Source organism: Leucoraja erinacea, chromosome 14 (assembly GCF_028641065.1).
Source record: "Leucoraja erinacea ecotype New England chromosome 14, Leri_hhj_1, whole genome shotgun sequence".
NCBI lineage: Eukaryota > Metazoa > Chordata > Chondrichthyes > Rajiformes > Rajidae > Leucoraja > Leucoraja erinaceus.
In genome coordinates, this window is record NC_073390.1 from 38767159 (window position 1) to 38787699 (window position 20541).

The window sequence follows — 20541 nt, forward strand, 5'->3', positions numbered from 1 at the left end:
CATAGAATAGATAAGGAAGAACCAGCAGATGTGGCACATTTCAACTTTCAAACGCTTTTGATGAAATCCCGTGGGAGAGGTTAATGTTCAAAATGAAAGCATCTCGGCTTGGTAAATAATAAGCTGTGCAGAGTAAGACTTGGTTGACAGGGAAAAGAAGAGTTGCAATGAAGTGGTCATTTCCCATTGGCCACCACTGACCAGCGAGGTAGGGAACCATGCCGTCGTGGCCCTGAATCAGCTGAGGGAACTGCATGTCATGAGTCCACGTTTACAGATGATATGTTAGACTTCACTGCAAGAGGATTTGCACCGAAGCATCTGCACAGAGCCTTGTCCTCTGTGCCCCAGAGCTCTGTGCAGAGTTTAGGTCTCACAGCCCCTCTATAAAATGACAACTGGGATTCATTTTATAAAATGGCATCATTTATGTAAAATTCAGCCGTGATTGCATTCCATTTTAAAATTATAATCTGCTTTCAGTATAGGGATTTCAATCATTTGTTCCAAATACGAATGATTCTGTTTTCAGTAGCAGCTCTGTGGCAGATGTTTCTCAATTCAGTATATACTGTCAAAGATCTTGGTTTAATTTAGTTTGTTATTATAGTCACATGTACTGAGATACAGTGAGAAACTTTGTTGGGCATGCAAAAACAGAAAATAGACAGTGTAGATTCAGAACGATTGCACTGACTGGAGGTTTAAGACAGACCTTTATCGCAAACACTAACCAATTCACCTTTAACTCTGTAGATTTGCCAGAGGGCATCCAGTGAGCTGAGTCCACACAGGTGAAACATCCCAGCAGCAGCACAACATGAAATCGTTCACACATCAGGAAGTAAAGTTAAGGGAGAAACTGAATTATGCTAAAACCTATAAAAATAAAATCACTTAAAAAATTAAGATTGTTTAAATATCTGAAGAAATTATGACTCAAATGGGAATTTCATTCCAGGACTAGACATCAAGAAGCAGCATCAGGAACTCTAATACCCGATCCCCTACATTGGTGCCATGCCAGAAATACTCCGTCTTTTATGGCAAAGCATGGTGTACACTGCCCTCCATAATGTTTGGGACAAAGACTCATCATTTATTTATTTGCCTCTGTACTCCACAATTTGAGATTTGTAATAGAAAAAATCACGTGTGGTTAAAGTGCACATTGTCAAATTTTATTAAAGGGTATTTTTATACATTTTGGTATCACTTTTTAGAAACATGGAAACATAGAAAATAGGTGCAGGAGTAGGCCATTCGGCCCTTCGAGTCTGCACCGCCATTCAATATGATCATGGCTGATCATCCAACTCAGTATCCCGTACCTGCCTTCTCTCCATGCCCCATGATCCCTTTAGCCACAAGGGCCACATCTAACTCCCTCTTAAATATAGCCAATGAACTGGCCTCAACTACCTTCTGTGGCAGAGAGTTCCAGAGATTCACCACTCTCTGTGTGAAATTACAGCTGTGTTTATACATAATGCCCCCCATTTCAGGGCACCATAATGTCACCCAACTGAGCTAATCCTACTTGCCTACACTTGACCCATAGCTATCCAAACCTCTCCTATCCATGCACCTGTCCAAATACATATCCAAAACCTGCGGGTGCAGTTGGACAGAACATTACTGGGAAAACAATGGCAGAATGGGGTTGAAGGAGGGGGTTAATACAGGTCAAGGTCTGGCTTGTGGATAGGATGGAGCATTCAGTAGCTGCCTTCATGTAGGAGCAGACGACATCAGATGAAAGGAAACATAACTTGCCACATTGGATGGGAGGAGCATTTGTAGTTCTGGGCACTGCCTTCAGAATTGATAAATTGTCTCACATCGCATCTCACTACAAGTATATTTTTACTTTTTTTTTAAACTTTATTAATGTTGGTTAATATGAGGTTGGACTGGAAGTCGAGGTTATGACCGGAGATATTCGTGAGATTAGACCATATCCATGCAGGAAGAAACAGATTGAACTTTTCAGATTGTGACCTTTCATCCGTTTTACTGCTTGTCCTTTTGGGAAGTGGAAGAGGTGATGGTTCCCATATATTTGGAGTGATGCTGAGGGACAGAATGCAGCCGCACCTGTGGAAAATTATGGGATGCCCGGATGGTTGGACGATTGAAGAGTTTGTGCTGTGGATTAAATGAATGATGCAAGTTGGTATTGTTTTGCACAGACCCAGGGATAAACTCTGCCTTCCTGCTTCACTTTAATTGCAGAGTTTTCCAGAAATTTGGGAAACTGCGCATGCAGTTCCTATGGCCAATAATGTGTTTGAGTTGAAGGCACATGACCTCGTTGGCACATTGGAGTAAATTAGTATCTCCAGAACCAGTTTCATACTGAATCCTAAACATTGCTCTGATTGTACCAGAAATTGACATATTTTAAAATAATTAATATTTTTACATTTAAACCCAGCCTCCAACTCCACTGGCTTGTGATGGCTGGATGTTCTGATGTTAATTTAATGGAGTCCTATGACTCATAGTAGTTATCTTTTGCATTCCCAGTATAAATTTACGGGTGAATATCCCTGAGGACGTTTTTTGGATTCATTTTCCATAATGCCCATTATTTTTCCGACTGTCACTGTCCAAAGAACCCGTGTGCATTGCCTGTGCCTTGGGCACGATTCCCATTAGAGACTGTGTTAGAAGCCGCCTCTCATGGTAGAGGCTTCCTGCCTGCCTCCAGAATCAAAAGCAGAAAGGAAAGCTTTGATGGTGAGTGAACATAACTAAACAAATGACATTAAACAATGGTAAACATAAGGGGGTTTATGAACACTGTCGTAATGTAATAATGTTTATTTACACAGCTTGTATCCTGACAGCCGACAGTGAAGCGTTATATTTGTTTTCTCACACCCCATGACAGGCCATCAATGATCATTCCAAATGTTTGCACTCAAACAGAACCTCGGAATACACAAGTGGTTTAAACACATTACAGATTCACTCGCAGTTGATTCACTTAAAGCAGACGTTAACTCGCGTTTGACCCATTTACCATTTTGTTGCCAGCAGAGTTTTGGCTTCACAGGTGGATGTGTTAGTTTTAAGAGCAAAAGTTTTTCTTCGGTGAAGCAATAGACCGAGTTTGAAGAAAGGTCTTGACCTGAAACGTCACCTTGCGGCAGCACCTGGTGGCAAGCCACGGGCGCAACGAACCCTCTGCTCTAGAGGGAGGCGTCTCGGTGTGGGAGGCGCTAGTCACAGGGTTTTTACCCGAGTAGGTATTTAAGGCCAGGCAATGCCCGTGACCAGGGAGGAGTAGGGAGCTGTATTGGAGAGAATAAAATATGTCTCGTACACACAACTTGTGTTCCGCTTGGTTTTTGACTGGATTCCTGAGAGTCCCCGCTACAACCTCTTCCTTTTCTCCAGAGATGCTGCCTGACCCGCTGACTTACTCCAGCACTTGTTACTTGCGTCTATGACCGATTCTTAAATCTGATTGTTGAGTAAAAGGCAAACCAGCAGAAAATATTCGGGCATGACTTATTAAATAAAAACAAGTGTGTTTGCATCTTCTCATAGAGTCGCTCTGGCACAAGGGGACAGAGGGCGTGTCAAGATCTCCGAGACTGATTAAAAACATCAGGTCAAAGCTCTGATTAAAAGGCAGGGGAGTTGTAGTAAGGAACTGCAGATGTCTATGAGTGGGAGTATAATGCTGGGTTTCACCACACTGATATCCACTGTCCAAGACAGGGACATTCGGTGGGACACCTTCTCTCACACCTTAATGAGCCTGTATTGGTAGAAACAAGGAACGGCAGATCTGGTTTCACACAAGGACACAAAGTGTTGGATTTACTCCAGCACTTTGTGTGACCCGCTGAGTTACTCCAGCACTTTGTATCCCAGCATGTATTGGTATATTGTGCATGTACCGTGGTACAGTGAAAAGCTGTGTTTGTACATTATCCAGTCAGACCAGATCATACTAGAAGAGAAAAACATCAAAGTGCAGAATGTAGCATTACAGTTACAAAGTAAAAAGTCCACCGTCCACAATGAGGTAGGTTGGAAGATGGAGACTACACCGTAGCTTGTAGGAGGACCATTCAGTAGTCTGATTATAGTGGAGAAGAAGCTGTTCCTGAATCTGGTGGTGCATGCTTTCAAGCTGCCCGATGGAAGTGGGAATGACAAAGGTCCTTATTTATATTGCCTGCTTTCCGGAGGTGGTGTGAAGTGTAGCTGGAGTTGGTGGTGGGGAGGCTGGTCAGTGTGATGAATGATGGACTGGGCTACATGCACAACTCTCTGCAATAACTCTTGGCAGTCTCTTCCATTATATCTGGCTACAAGGGTGAGAGCTAGAGTTTGTCCAGGCTAACCCAGAGGTACCTTGGTGAGTCACCTCCCTGGGAAATCTCAATCAACACTTCGAGAGTTCTGCTGAGCTTGAAGAAGCCATAGTTAACGTATTCACTGGAATTTAGAAGGATGAGAGAGAATCTTATAAAAATTAATAAAATTCTTAAAGGATTGGACAGGCTAGATGCAGGAAAAATATCCCGCTGTTGGGGGGAGTCCAGAACCAGGAGGTCACAGTTTAAGAATAAGGGGTAAGCCATTTATGACTGAGATGAGGAAAAATGTTTTCACCCAGAGAGTGGTGAATCTATGGAATTCTCTGCCACAGAAGGTAGTGGAGGCCAATTCACTGAATGTTTTCAAGAGAAAGTTAGATTTAGCTCTTAGGGCTAAAGGAATCAAGGGATATGGGGGAAAAGCAGGAACGGGTTACTGATTTTAGATGATCAGTCATTATCATATTGAACAGCGCTGCTGGCTCAAAGGGCCGAATGGCCTACTGCATCTATTTTTCTATGTTTCTAAACTTAGGGATCCTACTGCAAAAAATAAACTGCATCATAAATGCATCACCAAGAAGAATTCAGCAGGTCAAGCGGCATCTATGGGCAAAGAGGTGGTTATTGTTTTGGTATTTGTAGAAGATAGAAAGCTGGTACAAATAAGTGAGAAGAGGTGAGACAGAGGCTGGTGGGTGACAGTTGGAACCAACAGAGGGGGCGAGGCAATAGGAAAGATGGTGCAAGGGGAAAAGACCAGCAGAAGGGTATGTGGGTGATGGGGAGATGGAACCAGGTAGGGAGCACAATGAGTCTTGGTGATGAGAGTGAAGGGTGGGAGTGGGAGAGTGGAAGGAATAGAAAAGATGAGCACAGGGAAGAGAACCTGATGAGCCAGTGGGAGTGGGTTACCTGAAATTGAAAAGTTTATAGATCGGGTTGTAGGCTACCCAAGAATACACTACCTCGTATTCTAGCTTGATAGAATACGAGACAGTACCTCGTAGTCTATGGAATATGAGGTACTGTTCCAGTTGGTGTTTGGCCTCACAGCACACAAGTGCTCTGTAATACAGTGGCTTGGTTTGTGCTTGGTCCCTTCGACATAGGTGCATACAAATCTCCGCCTCACCTGCAAAGCTGTTTATGTCCCAAGATCCAATTGGAGCAGGTGAAAGTGATGATGGATGATCTGCTAGATGCAAAGTGGTGAGGTGAAAGGAGATGACAGAGGACCTCTATCTCTGTTCTGTCTGGATACGTGGTTGGGAGAGCAAATGTGAGGGAAACCAAGACAATGTGTGTGAGGGCTCCACTAACAACGGCAGGTAAAAAGCCATGTTACCTGATGGAGGACATTTTGGCAGTCCGAGTGTAGAAAACGTCATCCTGATGTGGGTGGGATGGAGAAACTGAGAGTAATGGTTGGCAACCTTACAAGAGACAGAGTGGGAAAAGATGCAGTGGAGGTGGGGGGGGGGGAGAGTCTGTAGATTTGCAGAAGATTTTGACTCCCTGAGATGAAGAGAGATCCACGAACGAATATGCAAGAAGTAATCCTAGTATAAATCCTATTATTTGAAAGTAACTTGAAGGATTCATTTCCCAAAGAAGAAAGTAAAGCTGGTGTTAAATGTGTCGAAATTTCACCAGGTATGTCGAACAGTTCTGTATGGCTCTGAATGGTTCATTGTGTTCATGTAAAAATATTAACAACAGAAGTAAATAAAGTGCAGAATTAATTCAAGAATGTGTAACGTGACACCTGCGATCATCTATCTGTGATTTCAGGGTGCTGCATAATTATATGATTTGGCGTATCGTGGTTGCCCTGAGTGAGCATCTGTCCACACCATTCAGAGATGCAATTCATAACTTCTCAAAAGAATTGGATGGTACCGAGAAGCAGCTTGATCTGGGTAAGATGTGCTTGGACCAAGCCAACAAGCAGTTTGGAATGGCACTGGGAGCTCTTTTTGTTGAGGAATACTTTTCATCTTCCAGCAAAATGAAAGTAAGTATTTTCCATTAAGATTCTAACAGCAGATTAATTCAATATTATTTGAATTATCATGCAAATAAGCCATCAGCTTGTAAAACGATTATTATTTTTATTCTGATAAGGTTCAACAACTGGTTGAAGACATTAAACATGCATTTGATCATCGGCTAGATGAATTAGATTGGATGGATGAAGAGACAAAAGAAGCAGCAAGAGCAAAGGTCTGTTCCAGAAATCTATCTGAAATATCATTAAGCAGCACTAAATAATATTGGGTTTTTATATTGGATTTTAAATCATCTAATTAGCTTTGACATGAAACACAGCGGAAGATCTATGACAAAACATCAGTTCCGGTCTGTGTCTATAATTAGATTACAACTTATTTGCATGTGAAGAAGAAAGAGCTCATTGTTGTATAGTCTATGGTGCTTCCCACATACGAGTTACATTGTGCATGTACCATTGTTACACAGAGACAACTTCACTTTCTACTAGAGCAGATCTCAATATTGTAAACACAATATCAGTTTGTTGAGTTCTGCCTTTCCTATGACATTGAAAAAAAAATTGCATAAAAATTGTTTTTTAATAACAAGTGGCAAGAATGAAGAAATATGGCATAGTTAGAGTCATAGAGTCACAGAGTGATACAGCGTGGAAACAGGCCCTTCGGCCCAACTGGCCCACACCGGCCAACATGTCCCAATTACACTAGTCCCACCTGTTCACGTTTGGCCCGTATCCATCCAAACCTGTCTTATCCATGTGTAAGGAAGAACTGCAGATGCTGGTTTAAACCGAAGATAGACACAAAAAGCTGGAGTAACTCAGCAGGACAGGCAGCATCTCTGGGTGACGTTTCAGGTCGAGACCTTCCTTCAGCCTGGTTAGGGAAGAAGGGTGCCCACCCTTTTCTGCCAGTTATCTTCCATCTGTCAATCCGAAGAAGGGTCTCGACCTGCAATGTTGCCTGTTCATGCCCTCCAGAGATGCTGCTTGACCCATGGAATTACTTCTACATAAGATTCCAGCATCTCCAGTTCCTTAGTTCAGAGGTCTTGACTTTGAATCAAGAGACTTATTATGAGCATCTGTCTGGAATGTAAAACAAGATAGAACCATCTAGAAAAATAAACAGGGCATATAAGATCCCATCTCGTTCTCTCAGGAGAAGAAATCCTATCTGCCTATGTAGTATCCCAGATGCACTACAAGTACTCTCTGAACATCCAATCCAGAAAAAACATTGTTACAAATAATAATTAGAATAGGCTGAATGCATCACCAAGCATTGATCTTGGCCTCAGACTCAACAAAACAGCATCACACCCAGCCCAATCAATTCTGCACTCTCCTCCACTATCCTAGCAGTCTTGTGCCAGCTATTGGGAAGCTAGCCAACACGCATTAAACTAAACAGCTCGATAAAGACTTACAGGATCGTTGAGTGTTCTGTGAGGATACTACATCATTTGATGTGGCATCATCAATATATGACACAAGTTAGGTTTGTATCTAACAGCTTCAGATAGAGCTTCTGTGAAGTACTACCCACCATCAACAGTGAAATTATACTTGTTTGTACATTGTAACTCTTCACTGAGCGCACCATTCATTCTGTCAATACCATGAATGCACAGTATTTTACCCAGGGTAGGGAATCAAGAACCAGAGAACATTAGTTTAAGATGAGAAAATAAATATTTAATCGAAATCTGAGGGCAACTTTTTTACACAGTGTATGGAACAAGCTGACAGAGGAAGCAGTTGAGACGGGTCCAATAGCAATATTTGAAAAACCTTTGGACAGATACATGGTTAGGAAAGTTTTAGAGGAATACTAGACCAAGTGCAGACCCGTTGGGTCTGTTCCCCCAACATGCGGTTGTGGGGGGGGGGGGGGGGGGGGGGGAGGCGGCATGCAGCGTCACACACACTAACTATCTCCCCCCCCCGCACTCACGCTAATTACCCCCCTTGATATTATATTAATATTAATTTGCTCCTTTTACCCCATAACCACCCTATCTACTGACGCATAGCCCCCAACTTGCAGTCACACCTAGAGAGAGGGGGGGGGGGGGGGGGGGGGGTAGAGAGTGAGGGGCAGAGAGAGAAGGGGCAGAGACACAGAGAGAGGGGCATGAGGGAGAGGGGGTGGCGAGGAGGAGAAGAGGGATGGTGGGTGAGAGGGGAAAGGTGGGAGTGAAGGGGAGGAGAGAGAGAGGGTGAGAGTGAGGGGGAGAGAGGGGGGAGAGAGGGGGGGGGAGAGGTGAAGGGAGGGGGTGAGGGGGGGGGTGGAGGTAAGGGGGGGTAGGGGGGGTGTGTGGAGGGGAGGGGGGTTTAGCAGAGGGACTGTGGGGGAGGGGATGGAGGGGAGGAGTGGGAGAAAAAGGGGAGAGAGAGAGAGGGGGGGGGAGAGGAGGGGGAGAGGAGAGCGGGGGAGAGGAGGGATTTGAGGACAGGAGGGGGAGGAGAGGGTGTGTGCCGAGAGGGGGGTGAGGTGAGAGGAGGGGGAGAGGTGGGGGAGCAGGGAGGGGGAGAGGGTGGAGGGTGGAGGGAAGGGGTAGGGGTGTGTGGAGGGGAGGGGGGTTTAGGGGAGGGACGGTGGGGGAGCGGATGGAGGGGGAGAAAAAGAGAGAGAGGGGGAGTGGGAGAGGAGAGGAGAGGGGGGAGAGGGAGGGGGGGGGGAGGAGAGGAGAGGGGGGGAGAGGAGGGGGGGGGGAGGAGAGGGGGGGGGAGGGGGGGGGAGGGGGGGAGGGGGGGGGGGAGGAGAAGAGGGGGGGGGGGAGGGGAGAGGAGGGGAGAGGGGGGAGGAGGGGGCGAGAGAGGGGAGAGAGGGGGAGCGAGGGGGAGAGGGAGGGGGAGGGAGTGAGAGAGGGAGAGAGGGAGAGACAGACGGAGAGAGAGAGGGGAGGGGGGAGGAGACGGGAGGCAGGGAGGGTGGAGGTTGGGGGTGTGTGGAGGGGAGGGGGGTTTAGGGGAGGGGATGGATGGGAGGAGGGTGAGAAAAAGAGGGAGAGGAGGGGGAGAGAGAGGGGGAAGAGGAGAGGGGGGGAGGGGAGGGGGGGGGGAGGAGGGGGGGGGAGAGAGGAGAGAGGGAGAAAGGAGGGGAGAGAGAGAAAGCGAGAGAGACGGGGGAGAGAGAAAGAGAGAAGGATAGGGAGAGAGAGGAAGGGAGAGAGAGTGAGAGTGCCTTTTTACTTCAACCCAAAGCCAAAGCCAAACAAGCATTTGCAGGCAGTGCTTTTTTACCTCTAACCATATTTTCATTTTCAAACCAAATTAAGGGTACTCACAGTGCTGTAGACATTTGTCAGTGTCATTCAGAGCTCTGATTGTGGCACAGCACTTGCAGAGACTGATTGAGGCACACCACTTCCTGGTTTTATAGTCCCTCCCCCCTGCTGCCAGCGGGGGGCAGCAGAGAGAATGGAGAATTTTGTAAAATCATTAATATCTCTGTCATATTTCATCGACGGGAAAAATCCTCGGCACACATACGGCGGAGGGGGGCCCTGAGCGAGGTGGCCAAAAATGACGGCCGTAGGTGGCGGCGTTCTCTCGGAAATCGCAACACAGATCGCCAAAACCGGTCAAGAACAGAGTTTTAGTAATATAGATGGATCAAATCAAATAGGGATCAGGTAGTGAAGACGGTTGTGAAAAATTGCAGCTGGATCTTGATCGATTGGCCAGGTGGGCAGAGGAATAGTTGATGGAATTTAATACAGAGAAATGTGAGGTGTTGCATTTTAGGAAGTCTAACTACCTAAGGACCTACACAGTGAATGGTAGGTCTCTGGGGAGTGCTGTAGAGCAGAGGGATCTAGGAGTACTGGTGCATGGTTCCTTGAAGGTGGAGTCGCAGGTGGATAGGGTTGTCAAAAAGGCTTTGGCACATTGGTCTTCATCAGTCAGTGTATTGAACATAGAAGTTGGGAGGTCACGTTGCAGTTGTATAAGACGTTAGTGAGGCCGCATTTAGTGTTCAGTTCTGGGCACCATGTTGTACAAAACATGTTGTCAAGCTGGAAAAGGTACAGAAAAGATTTACAAGGATGTTGCCAGGGCTAGAGGGTCTGAGCTATTGGGAGAGGTTGAGTAGGCTGGGACTATTCCTTGGAGCGCAGAAGGTTGAGGGGTGATCTTATTGAGGTGCATAAAATCATGAGAGGAATAGATCGTTTAGATACAGAGTCTCTTGCCCAGAGTAGGGGAACCGAGGACCAGAGGGCATTAGTTTAGGGTGAATGGGAAAAGATTTAATAGGAATCTGAGGGGTAACAAAGGGTGGTGGGTTTATGGAACAAGCTGCCAGAGGTGGTAGTTGAGGCAAGGACTAGCCAAACGTCCTGACCAGCTGCAACAATGAGATCTGTTTGCAATGTAGAAAATTGTCCAGGTACATTCTGTTTAATCTATCTAATTATCACTCCATCCATCGACGTGTCCTCAGCTTTGATGGAAGATGTGTCAATACTTAACTCTCCCATAAACTCATTACTGATGCTCAATTTGGGTTCCTGCCAGCACCACTTGGCTCTCGCAACAAGTCTTCAGACTTAGATAGAGCTGAATTCCAGAGCTGAGGTGTCCTTGACTTTAAAGTCACAGCTGACAGACTGTGGTATCAAGGAACCCTGGTAAAACTTAAGCTACTGGGTTTCAATGCCAAGGCTTTCCACTGGTTAGTCATCAGTCATAGTTAAATACAGAACAAAGATGACTGTTGTGGAAGGCTAAACCGCAGTCTCTCCAAAAAATCACTGGAAATTTGTCAGACAGCATCCAAGACCCAAGTCTCTTCAGTGGGTTCTTCCTGGACTTTCCAAGTTCATTAGATCCCAGCAGTTGTTGGCTGATGATTGCATGATTCCACAGGCAGCTCATATAATAAAGCAGATCAAGACTAATTGGGGCAAAATCTGTTAACATTCAGGCTTAATGTGATGCATGACAATAGCATATTTAATATGATACATGGCATTAGCATTTATGCCAATATTTAGTTTAGTTTGGTTTATCGTCATGTGTACCGAGGTACAGTGAAAACCTTTTTTGTTGCGTGCTATACAGCCAGCAGAATGACTATACATGATTACAATCAAGCCATCCACAGTGTACAGATACAGGGTAAAGTGAATAAAGTTTAGTCCGAGATAGTCCAGTAACATCCGATTAAAGATACTCTGAGGGTCTCCAATGAGGTAGATGGTAGCTCACAACCGCTCTCTAGTGGGTGATGGGATGTTAACAGTTAGGAATAAATTGTATCCCATTATATGTATGTATGCAACATGTATCCACAGGTACCAGGCCATATCGGTCTCCACCAACAATTAGTGTAATCATCTCTCCATGACATTCAACAGTATCCCTTTTACTATACTCTTTGCTAACCCTGAGGAGGTGAGGCAATTGCGGGCCATCGTGATTCAGAAACCTCTCTGCACAACTGCATAGATGTGTGGTTACAAGAGCAGGTCGGTGCCAGAGTATTCGGCATCTGACATTACTTTGAGATATGAGGGGTATCACTTAATGATTCAATTTGACATCTTATTAGTAAGAGTAGGACGTGCTATTGCTCATGTAAAGATCAATATGTCTGGATATGAGCAAAACCTTCAATGTTACACATATATGCTCCGTACTAGGTGATAACACAATATGTTTACCATGGCAAAGCAGAGAGAGTTAAACACTGTTGCAGTGACAAGTGGTCTCGGCTCTCTGAACGTCCGTCTCAATGGTCATCATCCTTACCATGTCACATGTACAGCTGCTACTTATACCTGTCCTGACAGAGAAATGGTTTGCTTGCACTCTCTATCTTTACCAACAATAATTTCTTCAGCACGTATTCTGTTAACAACCGAGGAGAAAAGGGAAGGAGAAAATAGGGGGGGGGGGGGGGGGGAGGGGGAAGAAGGAAACGTTGGGAAGGGGGAGGAGGAGAAGAGGTGGAGGAGAGAGGAGGACATCCATTGGAGGAGAGTAAGGGGAGGAGGGAGAGAGGGGAGAAGAAAAGAGGGGGACACCTATCAGCCTACCCTAGCTCAGTGCTAGGATAACACATTATGCTTATTAATACCATTGGTAAAGCAGACAGAATTAAACACTATTGCAGTGACAAATGGTTTTGGCTCTGAATGTCCATTCAAACGCAGGTTAATTTAAAGTGGGGACATAGAAGTTGCAAAATGTCAACCAAGATGACAAGCCCCGAAGGTTGTACCTGACCTGCTGAATATTTACAGCATTTTGTATTCTTTATTCACATCTAACATGCAGAGATTGGTCCTTCAATGGTTGATCAATGGAGCAGAGTCACATGTCATATGATTATAGTTAGTATATTCTTCAGAGTATCTTTGTGCAGTAAATACGACTTAGGCTTTTGGCAGAGTGGGTAATAATGAATGAATTAATAAATGCTTATTGTTACGTGACAAGTCGCAGTGAAAGACTTTGCTTGCCTACCCAAGGTATGCAATAGTTACTACATCAAGGGCGCTTACAAAGTATCGTGTGCCAGGACCACTTTTGTTCTCCCTCCCACTCCCCACCCCCCCCTTTTGTCCCGTGGTCCCTCCACACCGGGTTCTCCTTTGTTCCTTCCCCCTCACTCTCGTGTGTCCGTCCTCGTCCGTCAGTCTGCGCCCTCATCGACCGTCGTACCAACCTCTCCACTATCGCCACCAGGTCCCCTCCTGATGCCTCCATGCCGTCGACCCAGGCCCCGGCTGAGGGCCCCGTCGACCTAGGCCCCAGCCGTGGGCCCCTTTGACCCAGGCCCCATTGACCTAGGCCCTGGCCGGGGCCCCATTGTCCCAGGCCCCAGTCGCGGGCCCCATTGTCCCAGGCCCCAGTCGCGGGCCCCATTGACCCAGGCCCCGGCTGAGGGCCCCGTCGACCCAGGCCCCAGTCGCGGGCCCGATTGACCCAGGCCCCAGTCGCGGGCCCCATTGACCCAGGCCCCAGTCGCGGGCCCCATTGACACAGGCCCCAGTCGTGGGCCCCTTTGACTCAGGTCCCGGCCACGGGCTCCGTCGACCCAGGGGCTCTGGCCTGGGCTCCGACCCATGAGGATAGTTTGCAGCTGATGGAAGGTTTCTGCAATTAAATCCTTGGAAAATATTTATTAGGATCTATTTCCTTGCTTGAGACGGGAAAGTTTGCGAGCCTGGCTGTTTTTACTATCTCCCTTTTTGCCTGCAGCTGCGATATATGATGGTCATGATAGGCTACCCAGACTTCCTGCTCGTTACTAATGCTGTTGATAGTGAGTATGGTGTAAGTACTGAAACATTTTCCTTAAGAATTTCAAAGAAAAACAAGTTGATTTAACATGAATGTATTTTTTCTAGTTAGATAAATATGTCATATTAACCATGTTATTCTCTGAGCAGCCTGTTGTTATGGAGAATCAGTTCTGTGGGAACTGAGGTGGTTAATAAGGCATCTCAATTTTCTGAGGGGAGATTTTCTCTGCTAATTCTGAAGGGCATCTGTGTGTTGTTCATGCATGTTCTTGAGCTTCCCAGACCATTCCAAATCTCCTTCTTCACTTTGAGCAGTCATGGCCCAGAATCGGTGGGAACGTTACATTTTTTCGAGGAGATTTTGAGCATATCCTTGAATCTTTTCTTATATCCAGCCGGTAACCTCTCCCCAAGACCGACCTCAAAGTAAATTGTTTGCTCGGGAGGCCAATGACAAGCATGGAAACAGAATGGCCAATTGACTGTAATTAGTACTCCAGGGGTCAGGGAGAGGACAGTAACATTGCTTCACTTATCCTACCAATGCCTCATGTTACCTTCTGCAGGTACAGCAGATCTCAGAGGTTTACAGGCAAGCAGGTGTCACTGCCGCCCAGTTTAGGAATCTTCTGCCAGAGATCTCTACCTTCAAATATCCTTGTCCACAATGGACCAAAGATTTGGAAAGCTATCGTTAATTTCTTCATTGATGTCCGCTGTTTCCAGACGGTCTCATGTTATTTTAATTTTTACTTCATTAGGGTTTGTTAAAGTTCCACAACTCCAAGTTGACCTCAATGAAATGTACAAGATTAAGGATTGAGATGATTAAAAGTAATGTCAAGTACAATATGTGATGACATTTTACATTATTTGAAGGAAAGTAATACTGGAGTACATTCCCCAAGAAATCATTATATTTTGACATTAATTTTTGTAAGGATAGACAGAATATGTGGTTGGTCTTCCTTTGGAAAGTTAAGCTTGCATCATTGATAGGATATCTTTAACAATTGGAACTATCTTCAAACCTGCATGTAATGGCAATCAATAATGTCAATGTTAAATATGATTTGGATTTGGAATTATAGATAAAAATTAAAGAATTGATAATTAAATCACCTTTCATACATGATCCCAAGACACATGCAGCACATAAAGCACTTTTGATGTGTAATCTTTGTAATTATGTGGGAAACGCAGCCGGCAATGTCATAGAGTACCGAAGCAGGCCCTTCTACCCAACTTGCCCATGCCAACCAACATTCCCCATCTACACTAATCTCACCTGCCAGCCCATATCCCTTTAAACCAGGGATGACCAACCTATGGCGCATTGCTCCAAAAGTGGCGCATTAAATGATTAGAAATGGCACATTTCACCCTAGTGATAATAATAAAAAAGCAAGCCTAATCATGCAAATATGAACCCAGTGCTCTTCAACCTGGGCGGTACCCACCCGCCACTAGTGGGCGGCAGAATAATTTCATGCCGAGGGTGGCAAATGACAGCCAATGGAAGAGGCGAGAGGCGCAGCGGACGGTCATCGGCCCTGCGAGGTCGCTCTGTAGCAGAGTCAGACCATGTGCTCTCTGCATCGTGGAGGGTGGAGATTATGGGCCTGTCTTACCTTATACTTATGTCCTCTAGTTCTTGATTCCCGTGCACTGGGTAAAGGCTCTGTGCATAGGGTCTTTTACCCAGAGTAGAGGAATTATGAACCAGTGGACATAGATTAGGTATGTTACAAAACCTACCTGAATCGTCATTGAGAATCTGCCCCAGGCTGCGTGCGCGATTTTGGCGCTGTTTAGAGGGGGCGGGTTTAAAACGCAATTTTTACTAGGCTGTTGAAATCGAAAATGTTCAGCCTAGTAAATCATTAACGAAAAATCGCTGAAAGACCCCGTCGCAAAAGGTATTATTAGTTTTTATGGCCTTGTATAATAGTTATAGTAGTTTAAAAATCACTCTCTCAACCCGCAACCTCTCGCAGCCCCAGGGTTTTATAAAGCAAACAATTAAAGGTATGTACCTTATTTTTACATTAAAAGGGGCTTCTTAAGAACCCTGTAATTAAAGTTTTCTATAGCGAGTAGTTCATTTTGGGCTCTTTATATCCCGCAGTAGTTTTCTGGGCATTTGAGGGCACAAATCCAGCGCAATGTGAACGTTCTAAACCAGCGCGTTCACAGGAACCCACTAGAAAGCCGATTTAAAATGGACTTTAATTTACAGCAATTGAACACTAAATTCCTTCCATTTGGCCTATAAATTGATGTAAATGAGATTTAAAAATCATGTTTTATTGTGAATTATTTGTGAATATTATTTGGATACTTAGGCTATTTAAAAATGTTAATCATTTATTAAGAAATGGATAGATGTTTAGATCTAGTAATTGAAGTTTGAAATTAGCTACAATTGGGTAACTAACTAATTATATGCTTTAATTTCAGGTCATCCAAGTAAGATTATTTTATATTTGTTTCAGAATGGTTCAATCTATGATAACTGAGAATTTCATTCAGTTCTCTTAATTTTTAAGAAGGTTATGGGCTTTTGACTGTCCATGATCACAGCTTTTTTGTTATGTCCATAGAAAATCAATAGGGAACAAGATGCTAATTTCCGAGTATGAAAATGGCCATAACTTTTTTATTACTTGAGATATGAAAGTGAATTAGGTGTCAAATTAAACTTATTTTTATGCTTTATCTGATGGGATAAATTGCAGACTTGATTTTTTTAAATCTCAAAATGTTGTAACATTGCTACATAGATAGAGGGGAGATTTAGTGGGAACCTGAGGGGCAACTTTCTCACACAGAGGGTGGTGGGTGCATGGAACAAGCCTCCAGAGCAAGTACTATAACACCAGATACTATAACAATATTTATAGTACATGGTTAGGAAAGTTTGAGGGATATGGATCAATGTGGGCTGGTGGGACTGGTGGAAATGGGGCATATTGGTCGTCATGGACAAGTTGGGCCACGGGGCCTGTTTCGGTGCTGTATAACTGTGAGGCCAAACCACCACTGTGGTTCAGTAAGGTTTTCGGAAGAGCATAGCAGATCAGCATTGAGCAGCTAAACAACAATGCCATCTGTGTGAGATTACAACATGTAGAATGTTATTTACAGAAGGTAGACACAAAATGCTGGAGAAATTGAGCTGGACAGGCAGCATCTTTGGAGAGAAGGAATGGGTGATGTTTTGAGGCGAGACCTTTCTTCAGACTAAAGAATGTCATTGGCAGATCTCCTTAATGTCTCAAACAATGGATCAAAGCCCTATGATCCTGTGCTTGCACTCAGCATTGGGAGGTGGTGACATTTAAATAGCTGGCTGAAAATTGTATACACCACTATTAGTTCACCCCTCTGCCTCTTGTGCTGTAAGGAATAAAGTCCTAGCCTGCCTGACCTCTCCCTATTGTTCTGGTCCTAACGTTCTGCAACATCCTCGTAAACCTTCTCTGCACTCCAATTTTCCAGCTTAACAACACCCTTCCTACAGCATGGTGACCAAAACTGGCCTTCCCAACGCCTTGAACAACTGTAACATAATATCCCAACTTCTATACTCAATAGACTGAGTGATTGAAAAGCCAAGATTGAAAAAAGTAGGCTTGTAATTCACTGGAGTTTAGAAGGATGAGGGGGTCTCTTATGGAAACATATAAAATTATAAAAGGACTGAACAAGCTAGATGCAGGAAAAATGTTCCCAATGTTGGGCTAGTCCAGAACCTGGGGCCACAGTCTTACGAGTAAAGGGTAGGCCATTTAAGACTGCGGTGAGAAAAAACTTTTTCACCCAGAGAGTTGTGAATTTGTGGAATTCCCTGCCACAGAGGGCAGTGGAGGCCAAATCACTGGATGGATTTAAGAGAGAGTTAAGCCCCTGTCCCACTTACGTATTCTTGGCATGCTAATTACGCGACCTCGTCGTCGCGTTGAGGCACAACGGTCCCGCGAGAGTCGCGCGCGTCATCATGCGCCCGCACAGCCGTCTGGAGAGCGTGACGTCATTTGAAGATGGACACAAAATGCAAGAGTAACTGAGCGGGACCAGCAGCATCTCTGGAGAGAAGCAATGGTTGATGTTTCGGGTCAAGACTCTTCTTCAGTCTGAAAGAAGGGTCTTGACCCGAAACATCATCCATTCCTTCTCTCCAGAGATGCTGCCGGTCCCGCTGAGTTACTCCTGCATTTTGTGTCCATCTTCAATTTTCTTGGCCCCACTCTTTTTTTTTCTCTTCAAGGATTTTCAAAAATAAATATATTTTTATTTAGCAACAAATTATTTTTGTTACTGCAAGCTAAAAATACTAAAGGCTGTATGCGACATTGTTTGACAGAGTATCATTGCACAAGTGTCAATGGAAGCAATTATTATAAATTTCAATGGCCACTGGCAATGAATTGTGTTCTTAAAAGACAATTCACTGCCAGTGTTCTGATTACTGTTTTTTTTAATTTATTTTTTTATTATGAAACTAAATTTATTCAAAAAATAAAAATAAACATAAAGTATTAACACAATCAAAGACTGACAGTCTACAAACAAACGATCATCAAATTAATATAACGTCAACTTTATCAACAAAACACTCGACCTCCAACGGCGACCAGCATTCACGGAGGCCTCCAAAGTCCCCACGGACACCGCGTGTTCCCTCTCCAGGGACAGGCGGGCACGGACGTAGACCCGGAAAAAGCTCAAGCAATTTAAACAAAATTATCAAATTAAAATATTAACATTTTTATCTATACAGGTGCACAACCTTTTATCCGAAAGCCTTGGGACCAGACACTTCTCATAATTCAGAATTTTTCGGCTTTCGGAATGGAAGATTTTTACCGTAGATTTTAACGGCTGGCTCAGTGGTAGAGTGCTCGGCTCATATCCGCAAGATCGTGAGTTTGCGCCTAGATCCCGGCAGTTACTCAATCGCGAGCTTGAGTCTTCAATGTAGTTTTTTCTTGCAGAATAGGAGAGAATAAGGAGGGTTAGGCTGGGATCATTCTCTGGGAGATGATCTTAGTGCGGGAGACAAGTGTAGGAGAGGTGTACTGACTGTGTGGGCAGAACTTTGGAAGTGATTGCCCACCATTCTCAAAAGCCGCTGTGTCTCCCTGTTCCTCCAACTCCAGAGGAATCCGCTCCCCGATGGGCCGCTACAGCGACAAGTGGCAGTTCGCCCACAGCCCGAGCTGCGCCACCCCAAGAACACGACGTACCTTGCACACCATCAGCTTCTGCCCCTACGGGGAGCGTGTTCCTCTGGAGTTGGAGCGGGGCTGGGCTGGAGTTGCTGATCTGGAATCTCCGTGCTTGCAGTGGGCCTGGGGGTCGGTGTCCCGATGAGGGGGCACAGCTCGGGCTGTGGGCGAACTGCCACGTCGCCGTAGCGGCCCATCGGGAAGCGGCTTCTGGTGGCCCTGACGTCTCTCAGCTCCTGTCCAGGGGGGTGACCAGAGATGTCAGGACCAACAGGAACCCGCTCCCCGATGAGCCGCTACAGCGACAAGTGGCAGTTCGCCCACAGCCCGAGCTGCGCCCCCTCATCCGCAAGCCGGGTTCCTCTGGAGTTGGAGCGGGGCTGGGCTAGAGTTGCTGCTGGCTGTGAGTCTCTGGGATCTTCGTGCTTGCAGTCGGTGTCCCGCTGGTCCTGACGTCTCCAGCCACCCCCCTGGACTGGAGCTGAGACTGAGAACTGTACCGCCCTTGCCCCCCTCCCTCTGCAACTGCAAACACCCCACAGTTCCCAGTCTCAGCTCCTGTACAGGGGAGTGGCCGGAGACGTCACAGCCCGAGCTGCGCCGCCTCATCCGCAACCCCAAGACCAAGACGTACCTTGCACACCATCAGCTTCTGTCCCTACAGCGTGTTCCTCTGGAATTGGAATGGGGCTGGGCTGCTGCTGGCTGTGGGTCTCTGGGATCTCCGTGCTTGCAGTGGGCCTGGGGGTTGGTGTCCCGTTGGTCCTGACGTCTCCGGTGACTGGCAGTGACCTGCTGGCATCGCCGACGTGAAGACAGTGCAAAGCCCCCGCGCCGGTGCAATGGGCGGGGAGCTGGAGAGGGGAGGGAAGGGGTCACACACATGGCCGGGAAGCAGAGGGGTGTAGGTGGGGAGAAACTGAAGGGAGCGACAATCTGCTGCTGCCTGCCCGCTGACTTTAAAAAGTTCCCACGCAAGACTCACGATACACTGTGTATCGTGAGTCTACCGTGGGAACTTTTTAACTCAGCGGGCAGGCAGCAGCAGATTGTCAATTATTAACCCTCCCGCGCAATATACCCTCACCTTCTCTTTTAGGAATGGGGATTTAGTTCCCCTTTCTTCGAGGACTGACCGGAGGATCCGCTGTCACCTCTGCGGGCCGCCCTCGGTGAACGTCTTCAAGGACCTTTCTTCAAGGACCGAAAAAATGTCCGCTATTCGGAGCTTTTCGTTATTTGGAACTTCGGATAAAAGGTTGTGCACCTGTAATATATTCAACCTCCTGTGGTGACCAGCGTTCACAGAAGGCCTTCACAGTCCCCATGGACGCCGCATGTTCCTTTTCCAGGGACACGCGAGCTCGGACGTAACCCCGGAAAAGGGGCAGGCAGGCGACCGCTGTGCGGCCATCGACTGCCCGCTGCCTGGACCCGCGAATGGCCATCTTGGCCAGGCCCATGAGCAGACCGACAGGGAGACCCCTCCTCCTCCCATCCATCCCCCCCCCCCCCCCCCCTCTGTACGGGTGCCCATAAATTAATAGCGTTGGACTAAAATGTAGCCAAAACTTGAGGAGCAGCCCTTTGGCCCCACTCTGGGAGTAGAAGTGGGGACAGATCCGGATCCGCAACGGCCGTGAGCCCCAGGCGATTGTTTGCCTGCTTCTGCTGCTGTTCGAGGTGAGATGTTG

At 46.0% G+C, this 20541-nt stretch overlaps 1 protein-coding gene across 1 annotated transcript in view; it reads left to right on the forward strand.

Moving 5' to 3' along the window:
• Positions 1 to 20541, forward strand: part of LOC129703604 (endothelin-converting enzyme-like 1) — an 86953-nt gene that overhangs the window by 42096 nt on the left and 24316 nt on the right. Inside the window, exons 6-8 of the mRNA XM_055646204.1 lie at positions 6135 to 6357; positions 6468 to 6566; positions 13573 to 13647. Coding sequence (XP_055502179.1) covers positions 6135 to 6357; positions 6468 to 6566; positions 13573 to 13647 — 397 coding nt within the window. The remainder of the gene's footprint in view (positions 1 to 6134; positions 6358 to 6467; positions 6567 to 13572; positions 13648 to 20541) is intronic.